Here is a 20248-nt window from a genome sequence, read left to right on the forward strand (position 1 = left end):
CACCTCAGCCTCCCAAAGTGGCTCAGGATTACAAGCATGAGCCACCATGCTTGGCCTAAGTATTTTCTCCAATTTTGTATTTATCACATTAATAATTATTTTGTACAAGTAGTAGTATTACAATAATGGAGGTTAAAAAGTATTTCCCTGTTTCTCTGGGATAAAAGTCTGAAATACATGTAAAATGGCCAAAGAAAAAATGTGAGTGAAAAGAGCAATGAAAATAATTTTTTCACAAAACTTTCTTGTATTTATTTCTATTTAATCTTTATATGTGTATTTGTTTAAACTAAAAAATAATAATTCACAGAGTACTAATTATTCTTTTTTTGCATGGGAGGAACTGCTATGCTTTTTTAGTTGACACGTAATTATTTTTAGTTAACATGTAATAATTGTACAAATTTATGGGATACTGCCAGGCGTGGTGGCTCACGCCTGTAATTCCAGTACTTTGGGAGGCCAAGGTGGGCAGATCACTTGAGCGCAGGAGGTCTAGACCAGCCTGGGCAACATGGTGAAACCTGTTTCTAATAAAAATAAAAAAAAAATGTTAGGTGCAGTGGTTCATGCCTGTAATCCCAACACTTTGGGAGGCCAAGACAGTGGATCACGAGGTCAGGAGTTCGAGACCAGCCTGGCCAAAGTAGTGAAACCCTGTCTCTACGAAAAATACAAAAATTAGCCAGGTGCTGTGGTGGGTGCTTATAATCTGAGCTACTCAGGAGGCTGAAGCAGAACTGCTTGAACCCAGGAGGTGGAAGTTGCAGTGAGCTGAGACCACCCTGCCATTGCACTCCAACCTGGTGACAGTCAGGCTCTGTCTCAAAAAAAAAAAAAATTAGCCAGGTGTGGAGGTACTGTGATCCCAGCTACTTGTGGGGGCTGAGGCAGGAGGGTGGCTTAAACCCAGGAGCCTTAGGCTGCAATGGGCCAAGATCAGGCTACTGTACACTCTAGCTTGGGCGCCAGAGCAAGATCCTGTCTTAAAAAAAAAAACAAAAACAGCCGGGCGCGGTGGCTCAAGCCTGTAATCCCAGCACTGTGGGAGGCCGAGGCGGGTGGATCACGAGGTCAAGAGATCGAGACCATCCTGGTCAACAAGGTGAAACCCCGTCTCTACTAAAAATACAAAAAATTAGCTGGGTATGGTGGCGCGTGCCTGTAATCCCAGCGACCCAGGAGGCTGAGGCAGGAGAATTGCCTGAACCCAGGAGGCGGAGGTTGCAGTGAGCCGAGATCGCGCCACTGCACTCCAGCCTGGGTAACAAGAGCGAAACTCCGTCCCAAAAAAAAAAAAAAACAAAAACAAAAACAAAAAAACACAACTGTCTTTTAAGAAAAGAAAGATTAAAAAAAAATCCCCAGGCCTCCTGGCGCTTATCCCAAGCTGTGTTCTTACACTGACTGTTTAGAATGAGGAGGTAGAGTAAACCCCCATGTACACCTCAGCCCAGGCCCTGTGCCTCGTCTGTATTGTGAACGGGGGCACACTGCATGAGATACAGAGTGATATTACAATACACACATACAATGTGTTTATCAAATCAAGGTAATTAGCATATTATACAAACATTTATCATTGTATTGTGAACATTCACAATCCTCTCTTCTAGTTTTTTGAAAATATACAAAAATTGTTAATCCCTTTACCCTACAGTGCTATAGAACACTAGAACTTATTGCCTATCTAGCTGTAATTTTGTATCTGTTATCCAACTTCTTACCCTCCTCTCCTCCGTACCCTTCCCAGCCTCTAAAAACCACACTTCTAAGAGTATACTAATTTCATTTCACCTTTTTTGTATTAGTTTTCATGTCAAACTGTACAGCACTCAAACTAATTAATGAACTCTCTCCTCATATCTGGACATTTTCCGCTATCATAAATAATGTTAAAGTAAACATTCTCCAACACAGATTTTTCTTTCGGAAATAAGGTCTCGCTTTGTCGCCCAGGCTGGAGTGCAGTGGTGAGATCGTGGCTCACTGTAACCTCAACCTCCCAGGCTCAAGCAATCCTCAAACCTCAGTCTCTCAAGTAGTTAGGACTACAGGCACATGCCATCACTCCTGGCTTTTTTTTTTTTTAAATAGCTGAGGTCTTACTATGTTGCCCAGGCTGGTCTTGAACTCCTGGGCTCAAGCGATCCTCCTGCCTTGTTCTCCCAAAGTGCTGGGATAACAGGCATGAGCCACTGTGCCAGGCTTCTTTTAATTATTTCCTCAGGATGGAGTACTTGATAGAGGTCAAAGAATATCAACACTTAAATGGCTTAGGATGAGGTCCTGCCAATTCCTCTGAAGAGTCCCACTTCACACTAGCAACATGTGAATGGATATACTTACCTTAAAGAGACTATAGACCATTTCTTTGAATTTTTGTACAGTAGTTCCTCTAGTTGGCTTATCAAATAGCACTATTTCTTTTCTTGGTTCCAATTCAGTTCCAAAATCAAGATGAAGCGCTTGTTCCATTTGACATTTCACAACACCTGGCAGATTATCCCAAATCCCTAAATACATCTGTAGAAAAAGAATGGCAAGTTATGTATTATACTGAGTAGAAAACTCTAAAAAATATACCACTATATTTTTAGGGTCTTCCTCCTCTAAACAAAACAAAACAAAATAAGCTTCAAACATTGAAATTGAGGTGTGACTTTATTTTTGAACTGAAAACTTGAAATCATACTCAAGATTTTTTCCTTAAACTAATTGTTTTACATTATAAAAGTAATGCATGCCTCAATATATTTTTCAAAAAGTCCAGTGAGAAGGATGTAAGGCAAAAGCAAAGTTTCCACACATTCTACTTTCATAATCCCACTTCCCCGAATTAACTAGTATTTAAGTAACTAGTTATTTATCAAACTAATATTACATAGCGTTAACTATGGTCTACTAATTGTTTTTGGAGACAGGGTCTTGTTCTGTCACCCAGGCTGGAGTTCAGTGGCACAATCATAGCCTTCTCTGACCCACTATCTAGAATAGATCCTCTTCCACCCCCAGGTCACCTCTAACCTGTTATCCTGTTTCATTATCCTCATAGCCATTTGCACTGTCTAAAATGATCATATTTATTTATCAGCTCATCACATTAGAACACAAGCCAGCTTTGACCTCCTGAGATCAAGGGATCTTCTTGCCTCAGCATCCCAAGTAGTTGGGACTATAGGTGTGTACCACCATATCTGGCTAATTAAAAAAAATATTTTGTAGAGATGAGGTCTTGCTGTATTGCCCCAGGCTAGTCCTGAACTGCTAGCCTCAAGTGACCCACCTGCCTCAGCCTACCAAATTGCTGGGATTATAGGCATGAGCCACCACACCCAGCTTTTACTGATTTATGTTATTATTTTAATCCTTGTGCCAATCTTAGGCGGTAGGTACTATCATTATACTTATTTCACTGATGGGGAAACTGAAGCAGAGACAAGTGAAGTAACACGCTGAAAAGAGCTGAGGTTTTTACCACTAGGATAGGTTGCCCTTCTTCTAGATATAAAAATAAATCAGATTATATTAATTTATAATATTAATCCAAACAAAACATTATTTCACTGCCTTGTTCCAAACCCTCCAATAAATTCCCATTTCAATTAAAGCCCAAAGTCCTTTCTGTGGCCTGTTGGGCTCCATTTGAGCTGGTCTCACCTATGTCCCCAACCTGATCTTGTACCACATACTCCCTGTTTCGCTAAGTCCCAGCTACGTTGGTCTTTCTGTGATAGGTTGAAGCTGTCATGCTTGTTTCTGCTTCCTGAACTGCTTCACTTGCTGCTGGCTCTGCCTGGAATGTACTCTCCCAGATCCTCACGTGGTTGGCTCCTTCACATCATTCAAGTCTCAGATCAGACGTTCCATTTAGAAAGCCTTCTCTGACCCACTATCTAGAATAGATCCTCTTCCACCCCCAGGTCACCTCTAACCTGTTATCCTGTTTCATTATCCTCATAGCCATTTGCACTGTCTAAAATGATCATATTTATTTATCAGCTCATCACATTAGAACACAAGCCAGAGGCTTTATCTGTCTCCCTCAGTGCCTCAAACAGTGCCTGGCATGCAGGAGACACTCCAATGTTGGACTTTGTTTTAGAAATTGTCTTTAAGGTGATTAGTATTGTCAACCTAAAAATTATTTTAAATTTCTATAAGAGTAATGCATATTTATATAGGAAAATTTAGGAATCAAAAGATGAACATTAAAATGCAATTTTCCACTGCTCAGGATGTTTGTTGTATTTTCTTTTACCCCAATTAGATATCCTACTGTTTTATTCTTATTTCTCTGATGAAAAGTAAGGTAGAACTTTTTTTCATTATGTTCATCAGCTGTTTGCAGTTCTTCTTTTGTGATTAGTTCGTCCTGTCCTTTGCCCATGCCTATGAATTATCTATTAAGGTATGAGCACAAATTTTATCTCAGAAAGGTCTTCTCTGATCACATCCTCCAAAGCACTTCTCACCATTCCTGATACTGCGTGCTCTATCAATGCAGTGAGCTGAGATCTCACCACTGTACTCTAGCCTGGACAACAGATCCTGTTTTAAAAATATAAAATAAAATAAATGTTGAATTAATGAATCAAAGCATATAAAATTGAAATACATATAATGTCTCAAAGCTTTAGTTCAAGAATTATTTTAATAATGCCTTTAATTTCTGGTAAAATTATAGTACACTATAATTCTGGAATGTTAATTCATAATGTCCATACCTGATTGTTGGGCTTGGTGGATAGGCATTTTCCAAAGTAAAGAGTTTCTGTAACACAAAGGCTGTTACATGCAGGCCCATCAATAACTCCAGTCTTGTACTTGTCACACTAAAAACCAGGAAATAAAAAAGTAGTTAATAGAAAAATATAAGAAGAAACATAAAGAGATATCTATATCCTTTATGAGAAAGTTCCATGGCAAAAAGAGCTGAGGCTTTGGACTTAGACCTGGATTTCATCTAAGCTCTGCTACTTATATCTATATGATGATGAGAAAGCTTGTTGCTGTTGGGGTGTGTATAGAATTTTGAAACTATTTTTCCCACTTGACATAGTCTGAGGTGGTGTGTTATCTACTCCTTCCAAGAATACAGGCACTCTATTATTATTATTATTATTATTATTATTTTTTTTTTTTTTAGACGGAGTCTCACTCTGTTGCCCAGGCTGGAGTGCAGTGGCACAATCTCAGCTCACTGCAACCTCTGCCTTCTGGGTTCAAGCGATTCTCCTGCCTCAGCTTCCCCAGCAGCTGGGACTACAGGCATCCGCCACCACGCTCGGCTAATTGAAGCACTCTTTTTTTTTTTTTTTAAGATGGGGTTTCACCATGATGGCCAAGCTAGTCTTGAACTCCTGCCCTCAGGTGATCCACCCACCTCGGCCTCCCAAAGTGCTAGGATTACAGGCGTGAGCCACCGCGCCCGGCAGAGGCACTCTATTTTTAAAACTGGTTCTGGTTTTAGGCCAGGTGTGGTGGCTCACACTTGTAATCCTGGCACTTTGGGAGGCTGAGGTGGGTGGATCATTAGAGGTCAGAAGTTTGAGACCAGCCTGGCCAACATGGTGAAACTCCGTCTACTAAAAGTACAAAAATTTGCCAGGCAATAATGGCGGGTGCCTGTAATCCCAGCTACTCAGGAGGTGGAGGCAGAAGAATCATTTGAGCCTGGGAGGCAGAGGTTGCGGTGAGCCAAGATCGTGCCACTGCACTCCAGTCTGGACAAAAAGAACTGAGGCTTTTCTTTGTGTTACAGAAACTTCACTTTGGAAAATGAGAGAGACCCTGTCTCAGAAAAAAAGGCCAGGCGTGGTGGCTCACGCCTGTAATCCAAGCACTTTGGAGGCCAAGGTGGGTGGATCACCTGAGGTCAGGAGTTCAAGACCAGCCTGACCAACATGGTGAAACCCCGTCTTAAAAACAAACAAACAAAAAGTTACTTCACCTCTGTCATAAAGGTAACTGACAAAGAGATTTGTATGATCTCTTTGTCATCCTTGAGATCACCAAAAAAAAAAAAAAAAAAAGGGAAAAAACCCCACCCACTCTCTGAAAAAAATAAAGTACCAATGAAACCCTAGGCACAATAAATGAGGATGACCTGCTAAATTCAGTGGAGATTATACCACAGCCTAGAAATATGCTGAGATTAAACACCCGATATGGTCCCCACTCTCAGACAAAGTTGGCAGAGTGTCAAGTAGATGGTACATCTGCGGAGCAGAACTATTACCCTGACTGCAACAAAGGTTTAAGGGGCACAAGCTGTGGGAACTTTCCAGGACACTATTTGACATCGTGAAATAGTAAGATAAGGTGGGGCTGAATGATAAAATCCTCAGAAATATAGCAAATCTATAAGAATTAGGAAGAATGAAATAGAAAAAGCAGATGTCAGATTAAAAAAAATTTCTAGGCTGGGCATGGTGGCTTACGCCTGTAATCCAGCAGTTTGGGAGGCCAAGGCGGGCGGATCACCAGAGGTGGTAAAATCAAGACCATTCTGGCCAACATGGTAAAACCTCATCTCTATTAAAAATATAAAATTAGATGTGGTGGTACCTGGCTATTAAAAATACAAAATTAGCTGGGCATGGTGGTGCACACCTGTAATCCCAGCTACTCGGGAGGCTGAGGAAGGAGAATCGGTTGAACCCAGGAGGCAGAGGTTGTGGTGAGCCGAGATCAAGCCATTGCACTCCAGCCTGAGCAACAAGAGCAAAACTCCCTCTCAAAAAAAAAAAAAAAAAAAATTCTAGAAGAATGTTGCTGTGAATCAGACTAAACATATTGCTATGAATTTAAAAGACTTACTGAATCAGTTTAAAATAAGACTTCAAAGCAGAAGAAATGATGAGGCAATAGAAGGAAGTTTAAAATAAGCTAACAGAACTCAGACAGGAAGGAAAAGAAAACATCCTAGAAATAAAAGCCACATTATAAATGAGGGGAAAGACAGGGATAAAACACAGTAAGATTTAGGAGGACTAGGCAAAGCATAGTGGCTCATCCCTGTAATAACAGCACTTTGGGAGGCTGGACAGGCAGATCGCTTGAGCTCAGGAGTTTGAGAGCAGCCTGGGCAACATAGCAAGACCGCGTCTCTACAAATAATACAAGAGTTAGCCGGGTGTGGTGGCACACATATGTAGCCCTAGCTACTCATGAGGCTGAAGTAGGAGGATAGCTTGAGCCTGGGAGGCAGAGGCTGCAGTGAGCCAAGACTGTACCACTGCACTCCAGCCTGGGTGACAGAGTGAGACCCTGTCTCAAAAAAAAAAACAAAAAACAAAAAAACAAACAAACAAAAAAAACCACTTAGGAGGACAAGGACAAGATTGAGAAAAGCAAGCAAAATAAAACAGAAATTCAAAAATAACTAGAATTAATTTAAGATAAATTTATAGATGTAGAAGACAAAGTATATCCACCATGTTCATATGAAGGAAAAAGGGAACAAGTGGAAAAGAAAAAAATATTCAAAGTAGAATTCAAGGGAACTTCACGTAAATAAAAGAACACTTTAATCTACAGATTAAAAGGACATACAATGAATGTCCCAAGAAAAACTGACATGAATGACCCCTGTGACATATCCCACTGGGGCTCACTGAACTTCAAAAATAAGTTATCCTTTGAGCATACAGGTAAAAAGATCCAGGCACCTTTAAGGGGAAACAAATCAGATTGGCCCCAGTTTCTCCACAGCCACATTCAATAGTAGACAACAGTGGTGCAATACCAGCGAAGGCGTTGGGAAAGGAAGTGAGACTCGCCTGTGTCCTAATAGTCTCATCCGTGAAGGGGATGTTAATGGGTCTTAATTTACGGGTCATTATGAGGATTAAATAGTGTAAGTATAGATCACCTGTGACTTTAATGAGTGCTCAATCACAGCTATTATTATTTCACATAGCTGAACTTTATTTTAGTAGGCACCAAATTGTTTTTGAACACATAAGATTCAGAAAATATAATTTCCACAAGCATCTCTTGAAGAAATGATTAGAGAATGAATTTCAGCCAACAAAGTGATGAATGGATAAATGGAACATGAAAGCTAGTTGAAATGGACTGGAATGGGCTGGGTGCGGTGGTTCACGCCTGTTATCCCAGCACTTTGGGAGGCCAAGGCAGGTGGATCACGAGGTCAGGAGTTTGAGACCAGTCTGGTCAACATAGTGAAACCCCGTCTCTACTAAAAATACAAAAATTAGCTGGGCATGGTGACACGAACCTGTAATCCCAGCTACTCAGGAGGCTGGGGCATGAGAATCACTTGAACCCAGGAGGTGCAAGTTGTGGTGAGACAAGATTGCATCACTGCACTCCAGCCTAGGCAACAGAGTGAGAGAAAAAATTGACTGGAACGAAAACAGTGCAGGAAACAATTAATATAAACTGTATCTTTTCTTGTTTCTTTCTTTCTTTCTTTCTTTCTTTTTTTTTTTTGAAAGACAGAGTCTTACTCTGTTACCCAGACTGGTGTGCAATAGTGTGATCATGGCTCACCATAGCCTCGACCTCCCAGGCTTCAGTGATCCTCTTGCCTAGGCCTCCCAAGTAGCTGACACTACTTAAGAGGCTGAGGCAAGAGGATCCCTTGAACCCGTAAAGTTGATGCTGCCATGATCATGCCACTGTACTCCAGCCTGGGCAACACAGTAAGACTCGGTCTCTAAGAAAAAAAAAAGAAAACCGAATAATAATGAAAATATAGTAAACTCCCAAAAGAAGTAGAAGAAATAATAAATGAAGAAATAAATGGGGAAAAAAATCAGGCCAGGTGTGGTAGCTCTTGCCTATAATCTCAGCACTTTGGGAGGCTGAGGAGGGTGAATCACTTGAGTCCAGGAGTTCGAGACCAGACTGGGAAACATGGCAAAATCTTGTCTCTACAAAAAATACAAAAATTAGCCAGGTGTGCACACACCTGGAGTCCTAGCTACTCAGTAGGCTGAGGTGGGAGGATAGTTTGAGCCCAGGAGGTAAAGCCTGCAGTGAAATGTGATTGTGTCACTGTACTCCAGCCTGAGCAACAGACTGAGACCCTGTCTCACAATAAATTAATATAAATAAAAGGATAGTTCTTTGGAAATTTTAACAGAAAAGATACACCTTTAGCAAGACTGATTATGAGAAAAAGAGGAGAAACAAACATTATTAGCAAAGAAAATAGTAGTGATGGTGAAAATTAGAAACAATTTATGGTAATACATTTGAAAGAAACAATTTTTCTAGAAAAATATACATAATAGAAAGTCATGTGGGAAGAAATAGAAAAGCTGAATAAGATTAATACACATTGGGCCGGGTGCGGTGGCTCACGCCTGTAATCTCAGCACTTTGGGAGGCCGAGGCGGGTGGATCACGAGGTCAAGAGATCGAGACCATCCTGGCCAACATGGTGAAACCCGGTCTCTACTAAAAATACAAAAAATTAGCCAGGCATGGTGGCACATGCCTGTAATCCCAGCTACTCGGGTGGCTGAGGCAGGACAATAGCTTGAACCCAGGAGGTGGAGGTTGCGGTGAGCCAAGATTGTGCCATTGCACTCCAGCTTGGGCAACAAAAACAAAACTATGTCTCAAAAACAAAAAAAAAAAAAAAAAAAAAAAAAAAAAAGATTAATACACATTTAAAAAAAATGAATTAATAACCAAAAAATCTTTTCCTCCAAAGAAAGTAGACCAATAACTCTATGAGAGATTAGTTTTAAGGAAAAAAAAAAAAAAAGAACGCAGGCCAGGGTACAGTCTTGGGAGACCTGCAGCATGCCATCCAGATGCAGACCTGGGAGATCTGCCATCCAGATGCAATTTGTGAGAGTGGAAAATGGGTAAGAAGTTAATGCCCATCAACAGGAGCATGGCTGAATAAACTGTGTTATATTCACAGTGTGAAATACTATGCAGTCACTAAAATGAAAGCATTAGGCCCAAGCATATCAACATAATGTTAAATGGAAAAAAATTCAGAATGACATGGGCAGTTTAGTAGCATTTATTAAAGTTCAGATGCGTGCAAACATAAACATAGTGTTTATGTACCCCTGCCACACGTAGTGAAAGTAGAAAAACAACATGGCAAAAACTCATACCAAATTCAAGATGGTGGTTCCCCTGAAGAGGGAGGAAGGAGAATATCAGGCAGGGTGAGACAGCTTCAACTACATCTGTAATGTTTTACTTCTTCTTTTTTTTTGGAGACAGAGTCTCACTCTGTTGCCCTGGCTGGAGCGCAGTGTCATGATCTCAGTTCGCTGCAACCTCCACCTCCTGGATTCAAGTGATTCTCTGCCTCAGCCTCCCGAGTAGCTGGGATTGCAGGTGCCCACGACCACGCCTGGCTATGTTTTACTTCTTTTTAAAAATGAAGCAAATATGGCAAATGGTTAATATTTGTTAAGAAGGTGGTAGGTACACAGCGTTTGTCATACTGTTGTTTTTTCTGAGATGGAGTTTTGCTCTTGTCACTCAGACTGGAGTGCAACGGCGTGATCTTGGCTCGCTGCAACCTCCACCTCCCCAGGTTCAAGTGATTCTCCTGTCTCAGCCTCCCAAATAGCTGAGATTACAGGTGCCCACCACCACACCTGACTAATTTTTGTATTATTAGTAGAGATGGGGTTTCACCATGTTAGCCGGGCTGGTCTGGAACTCCTGACCTCAGGCAATCTGTCAGTCTTGGCCTCCCAAAGTGCTAGGATTACAGGCATGAACCACCGCACCCGGCTGTCATATTGTTTTTTATATGCCAATTCTGTTCTAGGAGATTTGCACATATATATATCTTCAATTCTCGCAATCTCCCTATGGAATAGGTATTACCATTATTTCCATTTTATTGATAAAGAAACCGAGGCAAGGGAGGTTAAAAAGAGGGTAAGAAATTTACAGAGAGCAGGTTAATGGCAGAGTTGGAACCTGAGCCCAGTCTGTCTGTCTCACGAGCCTGTTTTTTTTAACCACAAAGATAACAGAATCAGAAATATTTATGTTGGAGAGGACCAGGCAGGGCAGGTTTAGTACCGGCTGAGTCAGATGCCCCTTCTGAGTGTACCCACTAAAGGTTTCTCTGGTCATTCCCTCCAAACAAACAACTCACAACAGGGCTAGGACTTTCATCCTTGTTTCCCAAGGACTTTGTACAATGCCTGGCACATGATCAAATACACATAAAAGAGCACTTGCCAAATGGATGAATGAATGAAGTGTATGCCAGGTTTTTATCCAGAAGTAGGGCATTCTATTATGAACAATTCATGGGATTGAACTTAAAGAGTAATACCCTTCCACTGTCCTGATCTTGGGCTCCCGAATCTTAAGAAACACTTTATCTTAACTCTGTTTAATGTCAGGATTTAAACATGACTCTTTCCACAAAAACGATCTTTCAATAAATCATCTTAGAGTGTGTATTTCTTTCCTGAGCCTACTTTCTTCCTCCCTTCTCTCTGTGTATTTTCAAATCTAACATTATTTGTGCCCATGTTATTTTCCCTGTGGAAAGCTGGATGGTTTGAAGGCAGAGACTTGGTTACATTCATCTTCGAACCTCCTCTCCCCTCTAGCATACAGCACAGTTTGGTATTTAAGTGCTCAGTAAATGTTTATTAAATAACCAACATAAATAGTGGTTTTGGCTTTAGAATCCCATTGAGGATTAAAATGCATACTTTTCTATAATATCTAATTAAATTTTTTTAAAAAGCTCAAACCAGGTATCTCACTAGTAAACTTATTGGGAAGCAGTAAAGACTAGTCTGGCGTTCAGCTAAAAGACTGAAATTCTACTTCTGAACAAAAGCCTCAAGCCAAACCTGCATCAAAGAGATAGTTACAATAAGCAGGCTCTTCAGCTTGTGGCTTCCATCACAAACCAAAAGCAAATTTCCCACATGCTTGTATAGAAAGGATGGTTGACCATGTACTGTTTTGTTTTGTTTTCAGGCACAGCCTTACACAAACTGTAATTACTGTGAGTAAAATGATCTTCTAAATAAAAAGACATAGAAATTATAGAGACTGTTCCACTTTACCATAGGATAATCAGCAGAAAACATCAAAGGTTTTTCCTGCCTAAGATTCTTCTTTACTCCGGTGATTCTCCTAAATGCCTCTCTTGTTTGCACATACCTCATCATACCAGGAGATGGCACTCTTTAGTTTTATTTGACAAAACCCACCCAAGTTGAATGATTAATTTCATGAACTGTGGAAACTGTACCACAAGGGGGCAATAACGATGAACAGATGTTCATCTACTTCTAGGTTTTAAGTAATTTCCTAAAATTTGTGTTCCAAAAATGTATTTCAGACAACCTCATCAATTTTTCCTAAGGGAAAAAATAGCAGAGTTAGGTTCTTAACAATGCCTGAAAATCTTCCACGTCTCTAGTCAACACCCTCTCCCGTTCCCCGTATCAACGATATTAAATCTTCACCATTTTCTAGACTTTCACTTCATGTTAACATCCTCATCCCTCTCTCTCTCTCTCAGCCATTAAAAGTGCTCAAATCTCTCTCTCCCCTCCCCCCAACACACACACCCTCTCCACTCTTTCCTTCCTTCAGTTATAATAGAGTCTTCAATTCATTTTAAAATTCCTCAGCACATACAGTTTAATATATGTGTGTAAGTTATACTCCAGATGCCTCTCATATCCAAATCAGGAATACACAGATGCTTGGCTAGAGCGGTAATCAGGAAGCCAATGCTTGAGGAAGCTACTCTAGGCACTTCTATATTCCTTATCTCCTTATTTTGATCAGATTGGTCAATTTCTGAGATTTTTATTAATTAGAAAATCAGGATTTTATTGGTAAAATTTGTGGTTTTCCTTTGAGACAGAGTCTTACTCTGTCATCCATGCTGGAAGTGCAGTGGCATGATCACAGCTCACTGCAGCCTTGACCTCTTGGGCTCAAGCAATCCTTCTACCTCAGCTTCCTAAGTGGCTAGGACTACAGAGGCATGCCACCACGCCAGGCTAATTTTTTATTTGTAGCAGATATGGTGTCTCAATTGGTTGCCAAGGCTGGTCTCAAGCTCCTGGCCTCAGGCAATTTGCCTGCCTTGGCCTCCCAAAGTGCTGGGGTCACAGGCAGAAGCCACTGCACTGGGCCTGTGGTTTGTCGAATGGCATGATAAATGGACAGAAAAATGTTACAAATGGATGATGATTGGTTAAATTAACGGTATCTAAGATATGTGGATTGGCTAAGGTATGAGATATTCCATACCTTTTCATGAAGAGGGTTTAAGAATCAGTTGAGGCTATAATCTTTTTCTGTTTTTCCCCAGACGAATTCTCACTCTGTCGTCTAAGCTGGAGTGCAGTGGTGCGACCTTGGCTCACTGCAACTTCCACCTCCCAGGTTCAAGCAATTCTCCTGTCTCAGCCTCCCAAGTAGCTGGGACTACAGGCACACGCCACCATGCCTGGCTAACTTTCGCATTTGTAGTAGAGATGGGATTTCACTATGTTGGCCAGGCTGGTCTTGAACTCCTGACCTCATAATCTACTGGCCTCAGCCTCCCAAAGTGCTGGGATTACAGGTGTGAGCCATTGCGCTCGGCAGAGGCTATCCTCTTTACATTTAGGGAGGTACCTGCAGCTAACAGTTTTACAGTTAGAGGTTCTCAAACTTTAGAGAGCTTCAGATCGCATGGGAGGCTGATTAAAACACAGTTTGCTGGACTCGTTTCTGACTCAGTAGGTCTTGGATTAGGCTGAAAATATGCATTAATTTTAAGTGTCCACGCTGGCCTAAGAGACCACATATTGAGAATTGCAGGTTCAGAATTTCTAGTGGCCTGATGCTAATTATAAGGAAACAGAAGGCTGTCTCTGAAGTATCACTCCTTTTGCCTTTACTAAATCTTTAATGCAAGTTGACAGAGCACTTAAAAAGGCAGAGTTGGCTGGGCACTGTGGCTCACGCCTGTAATCCCAGCTCTTAGGGTGGCAGAGGCAGAAGGATAGCTTAAGCCCAGGAGTTTGAGACCTGCCTGGGCAATATAGCGAGATCCCATTCTCCACAAAAAGGCAAAAAACAAAAAGACAAAAAATAAAAATAAAAAAGGCAGAGTTAGGGACCAGGCACAGTGGCTCATGCTTGTAATCCCAGCACTTTGGGAGGCCGAGGTGGGTGGATCACCTGAGGTGAGGAGTTCGAGACCAGCCTGGCCAACATAGTGAAACCCCATTTCTACAAAAATAGAAAAAAAAAAAGCCAGGTGTGGTGGCATGTGCCTGTAGTCCCAGCTACTCAGGAGGCTGAGGCAGGAGAATTGCTTAAACCCAGGAGAAGGAGATTGTAGTGAGCCAAGAGTTGGAACTTTAACTTTAGTGAGTTTACAGCCAGATTATATGAAATGTTTCATGACTGCTTGAAAATAAATTTATTTATTGCAAATAAAATGTTTTATGACTAAATAAATGTCTACATGTCTAGCAGAAATTGCTTTCATTACAACCTAGTAATAAGATTGTGTGGGGGTAGTTAATCCTCACTTATATCAAACATCAGTGGATTCTGTTCCTTCCCTCCCTCCAACCTTTCTTTCCCTCCCTCCTTCCCAATCTCTATGTCTTTTTTTTTCTTGTCTTATTACAGTGACTAGGATATTTAGTAATATGTGGAATAGAAATGAGAATGCATATCCTTGCCCGATCCTAATCTCAGAGATTATATATTCAGACTTTCACCATTACATTTGATGTTGGCTGTAGGTTTTTTATAGATGTCTTTTACCAGGTTGAGAAAGTTCCCTCCTATTTTTAGTTTGCTAAGAACTGACTGAATTTTGTCAAATGCATCTATTTAGATAATCATATATTAGTGGTTTTTCTATTCTATCTCTTTTTGAGACAGGGTCTCACTCTGTCACCCAGGCTGGAGTGCAATGTGATCTTGGCTCACTGCAACCTTTGCCTCCTAGGTGCCAGCAATTCTTGTACCTTAGACTCCTAGGTAGCTGTGACTGCAGGTGAGAACCACCAGGCCTGGCCAAGTTTTGTATTTTTGGTAGAGACAGGTTTTCATCATGTTGCCCAGGCTGGCCTCAAACTCTTGGCCTCAAATGATCCACCCACCTCTGCCTCCCAACGTGCTGGGGTGATAGGCATGAGCCGCCTCGCCCAGCCGATACTCCTAACAGTTTTAACAATGAACTCTGACTTGCAAATTTTAGTCCTTATATTATTTAACATCCTTCAGTATTTGTCCTGGTTGACCACACAGTTTTAAAACTCTTTCCTATGGCTTCTCTCTCCATGTTTTCCTCCTTCTCTAGCAACTCTTTTTATTTTTTTCCTTTTCTGAGACAGGGTCTCACTCTGCTGCCCAGGCTGGAGTGCAGTGGTGTTATCACGCCTCACTGTAGCCTTGACCTCCCTGGGCTCAGGTGATCCTCGCATCTCAGCCTCCCAAGTAGCTGGGACTATAGGCATGCACTACCACACCCGGCTAATTTTTGTAGTTTTTGTAAAGACAAGGTTTCGCCATATCGCTCAGGCTGATCTTGAACTCCTGAGCTCAAGCAAACTGCCTGTCTTGCAACTCTTTATGAGTGTTCCTTATGGAGTTCTCTTCCTTTCTCACCATCTTAAGTATTAGTGTTTTCCAGGGTTTTGTTCCGTTTTCCTTGTGTTCTCTGTATACCATCATCAGTGACATTCCCACAGCTCCAAGGAATCCTGGCTGTATCCCAGCCCAGGCATTTTTCCTGAACTAAATATCCAGGTACTACATGGACATCTCTTGTCCCGATTTGGATAACTTAAAAGCCATTCACACTCAACCTATCCAAGATGGAACCCATTACCCCCTGCCCTCCTCTGTCCCAAGGGCTGTCCTCCTTTATGGCCTGCCTCAGTGGAAGGTGCAATCAACCACCCAGGCACTGAGGAAGGAAGCAGTGAGTTGTCCTAAATTTCTTGTTCTTCTCTATGTCCCCAAACTCAACTGGTCACCAATTGCTGGCAATCAAATTATTTCCTTCATATCCTTTGAAGCTGTTCATCCCTTCCATTCCCACTGTCAATGCCACAATTTAAGCCCTCACTTTGTGCCTGGATTATTACAACTGCCATAAAACACATCCCCCTGCCTGTGCTGTCTCCTGTCTAATCCACCCTCTCCACTACAAGAAGCAACATTTTTCTAAAACATAAATCTGATTAGTCACTTCCCTGCTTAAAAAATTCTACTGACTCTCTACTGCTCTGAAAGTAAAAGTCACACTCCCTACCATGACATACAAGGTCTGTTATGAGTTTGATCCTGCTTCCTTCACCTCTGCAAACTGCCCGTCATCTTCTCTGCTCTAGCCATGCTATGCCTGGAATGTGGCATTATTTCTTTTGTCTGTAGTTTTGCACATGCCTCCTGTCTGCAATGCTCATTCAGCAAGATTCAGCTCAGATGTAACCTTTTCCAGAAAGTCTTCTGGGACCTTCTTCATTAGGGCTTCCCAGCAAAATACTGCTTAGGATATACTTGTGCTGAAAAATTCTTGTTGTTTAGTGGCAATATTTGGGATATACTTACACTCAAAGTAGTCATAGTTTATTTTAAATTTGAATATAACTGGGCATCCCGTATTTTTATTTGCTACATCTAGCAACCCTACTCCCATTCTCAATTATGTGCTCCTCCTTTTTACTTTTCCATATCCCTTACTAGTTTGTAAGCATCTTCATGGCAGGGACACCTCTCATTTTTGTATTTTTAGGCTCAAGCACAGTGCTAGTAAGCAGACAACAAATATTTAACTAAAATAAAATGTTTGATTGCTGGCTTGTTTCTTCCAAGTTGGCTTTAACCCTTAGTCTCTTTCTTGCTTCACAGGAATGAGCTAATCCTAACAATGATACCATTTGTCCCAGAATTACAACAAATATCACAAAATATAAGAGAGTATAGCATAAGACATGAGGGCCACCAGAAGTGCTACTATGATTTAAGATTGGCTGGGCAGTGGGGGCTCATGCGTACAATCCCAGCACTTTGGGAGGCTGAGGTGGGGGGAATCAATTGAAGCTAAGAGTTCAAGACTAGCCTGGGCAACACAGCAAGACCCCTGTCTCTACAAAAATATAAATAAAATAAAATACAGATTTCTTTAGAAGAAGATTTATGTGTATTAAGATTTCAAATACACTTGTTTAATACATTTTTTTTATAAGTTCATAAAGACTTAAGTTGGTATAAAGAGAAAAGAGCTATGCTTTTCTTAAAAGGAAAAAAGCTTGTACTTTAAAAACTGTGTGTTCTGGCCAGGCATGGTGGTTCATGCATATAATCCCGGCACTTTGGGAGGCTGAGGCGGGAGGATCACTTGAAGTCAGAAGTAGGAGTTCAAGACCAGCCTGATCAACATGGTGAAACCCTCTCTATTAAAAATACAAAAAAATTAGGCAGGTGTGGTGGCACATGACTGTAATCCCAGCTACTCGGAAAGCTGAGTCAGGAGAATCTCTTGAACCCAAGAGGTGGAGGTTGCAGTGAGCCAAGATCGCACCACTGCACCCTGGCCTGGGCAAGACAGCAAGACTCCATCTCTAAAAAAACAAAAAACAAAAAACCAGTGTGTTCCCAGTAGGACTGGTTCAGTATATTTTAAAAACACACTATAATGGCAGAAAATAAACTTGTCAAGTTAAATAATAATTGATCCTAAGCAAAGGCAAAGCTAAATGAAATAGTTAGTTATATATAGTTAGCTATATATTGCTATCTAATTGAAAACATGGTTCCAAATCTCTTAAATTTATGTTGGTTGCTTTAAGCAATAAACCATTATCCCAAGAAATCAAATTTCAAAAGAGACTGTAATAAAATTTAGAGGCCCTTTTATTTTTTAATACTGCCATTTAAAGGATGTGCTCATAATGGCCACAAAGGTTTGCTAGAGTGATGTACTGAGTAATTTCTTCATTATGACCCAGGTAGAAACAGAACTCACTTGTCTAGAGGAACATGTCAGAAGAGATCAATATTAAACAATGTGGTCCTGAGAAATGTATAGAGGGGAAATATTATGCTTTGCCTCTTTTTTTCCCCTTTATGAAAGAATTCAACAAACAAAATATGCTGTGTCAAGAGAATCTTACTCACAAAATCAAACTGTAAAATTTCTTTATGAGTAGACACCAAATTGGATTTGCTGAAATAATGAATAAATTAGTGATTTCTATAATCAGAGAAAATGTAAAAAAATGATATAACAAGGCCAGGTGCAGTGGCTCACACCCGTAATCCCAGCACTATGGGAGGCCAAGGCGGGTGGATTACCTGAGGTCAGGAGTTTGAGACCAGCCTGGCCAACATGGCGAAATCCTGTCTCTACTAAAAATACAAAAAAATTAGCCAGGCATGGTGGTGTGTACCTATAATCCCAGCTACTCAGGAGGCTAAGGCAAGTTAATTGCTTGAACCCAGGAGGTAGAGGTTGCAGTGAACTGAGATTGTGGCACTGTATTCTAAGCCAGGACGACAGAGTGAGACTCGCTCTCAACAACAACAAAAATGATATACTATATAGTCAAGTACAGTGACTCACACCTGTAATCCCAGCTACTCAGGAGATCTAGGCGGGAGGATCGCTTGCGGGCAGGAGCTGGAGATCAGCCTGGGCAATACAGTGATAACCCATCTCTAATAAAAATTAAAAATATTAGCTGGGCATGGTGGCTCATGCCTGCTACTTGGGAGGCTGAGGTGGGAGGATCCCTGGAGGCCAGGAATTCAAGGCTGCAGTGAGCTATGATCATGATACTACACTCCAGCCTGAGTGGCAGAGTGAGATCCTACCTCCAAATAAAACAAAAAAAGCAACTCCTCAAAGCTTCCTCCACCATATTATATACTTAGCTTAATGGAAAAAGAAAAAAAGCACAACTGAAAAAAAAAAAAAAAGATTTTTCCAAGCACATCTAATTAGGGTTAGTTGTTGCTCTCATTTTTAGAGAGTTCTCGTTCCCCACAACTTTGGGCTTTTCTGGGTGTACCATTCCCACTCCATTTCCCTTCTTGGAGTTTTAAAATCCTATTATCCATCTCACTAGAGTCAAGCCCTAAATAATGGATGATGACAGTGGAAAAGTTTCATATTTTTATTAAAACTGAAAACAGTAAACTTGAATTCAAATTGCAAACTAATGTACGGTGTGCAAAATTAATCTCAGTTCTGGCTCCTACCTTATAGCATTACCCTAAATCTTTTAACGAACATTATCTATTGGTTAGAGAAAACATCTCAGGAAAATAATACTAATATTCTACAGTGCTTTCCAGTGTAAAAATGATAATATACTTGATTACTAGATTAATACACACTGTACATAATTTACATGAATACATATATAATTTGTTCAACATTGTTTTTAGAATTTACTATAAAAAAGACAAAAGAGAAAAATATATTAATTTATAGGCAGTTAAAAGCCCCAACCAAAGCTGTGGTTCAGTGGCTACTAATACATGGTTCTGGGAATTCTCTGATCTAATGCTAACAAGCATCTTGTTCTTTGGGATAAAAGTGCTAAGGTAAGCCTGGTTTATAATTAGAAGGAAAAAGAATCTCATTCATCTTCACAAATCCTTTCTATTCTAAAAGGCCCTGTAGAAGTTCTGCCTCCTCTATGAAGCTTTTCCCCTCTATTCTATCTAAAATTATCTCTCTATTCATAGATGCGTTCTTTCTTTACATTTTTGTAGTACAACTATTTACAGTACAAACCAAATCATTTTAACCTGATGTGATGGTCTTTTGATGTGCCAACTTGGTTGGCTAGGCTATAGTCCCTTATTATCACAGCAAACAATGTAGGTGTTGCTGTGAAGGTATTTTGCATATGTGATTAAAATTTACAATCAGTTGACTTTAAGAGAGATTACCCTAGGTAATCTGGGTGGGCCTGATTCTATCAGCTGAAGGGCCTTAAGAGCACCGTTGAGGATTCCCTGATGATGAAAATATGTTGCCTATAGACAGCGGCTTCAGACCATGCCCAAGAATTCCAGCCGGCCCTTCCTGATAGCCTTCCATATAGAGTTTAGATTTGCCCAGCCAGTCCCCACAACTGCATAAACCAATTCCTTGCAATAAATATCTTTATATTGCTTTTGCTTCCTTGGTTGAACCCTGACTGACACACTTGATTAAATAATGTTGTGTGTGTGTGCATATGCATGTGTGTGTGTGTCTTATCTTCCCAGTCAGATTCAA

General features: G+C 40.7%; 1 protein-coding gene and 1 non-coding gene across 3 annotated transcripts in view; one reads left to right on the forward strand and one right to left on the reverse strand.

The window, feature by feature from the left end:
* Window positions 1–20248, reverse strand: part of DIPK1A (divergent protein kinase domain 1A) — a 121780-nt gene that overhangs the window by 2491 nt on the left and 99041 nt on the right. For both annotated transcript variants that reach the window (XM_032247906.1, XM_032247907.1), the window contains exons 3-4: window positions 4728–4835; window positions 2350–2526 (exon numbers count right to left, since the gene is read on the reverse strand). In XM_032247906.1, the coding sequence (XP_032103797.1) occupies window positions 2350–2526; window positions 4728–4835 (285 nt within the window). The remainder of the gene's footprint in view (window positions 1–2349; window positions 2527–4727; window positions 4836–20248) is intronic.
* On the forward strand, window positions 1368–1496 carry LOC116530066. Its single transcript, XR_004259815.1, has one exon. It is a non-coding gene; the product is annotated as a small nucleolar RNA SNORA51 (small nucleolar RNA).

This window comes from Sapajus apella, unplaced genomic scaffold (assembly GCF_009761245.1).
Source record: "Sapajus apella isolate SASKATOON/1434 unplaced genomic scaffold, GSC_monkey_1.0 scaffold64, whole genome shotgun sequence".
In the NCBI taxonomy this organism is placed as follows: Eukaryota; Metazoa; Chordata; class Mammalia; order Primates; family Cebidae; genus Sapajus; species Sapajus apella.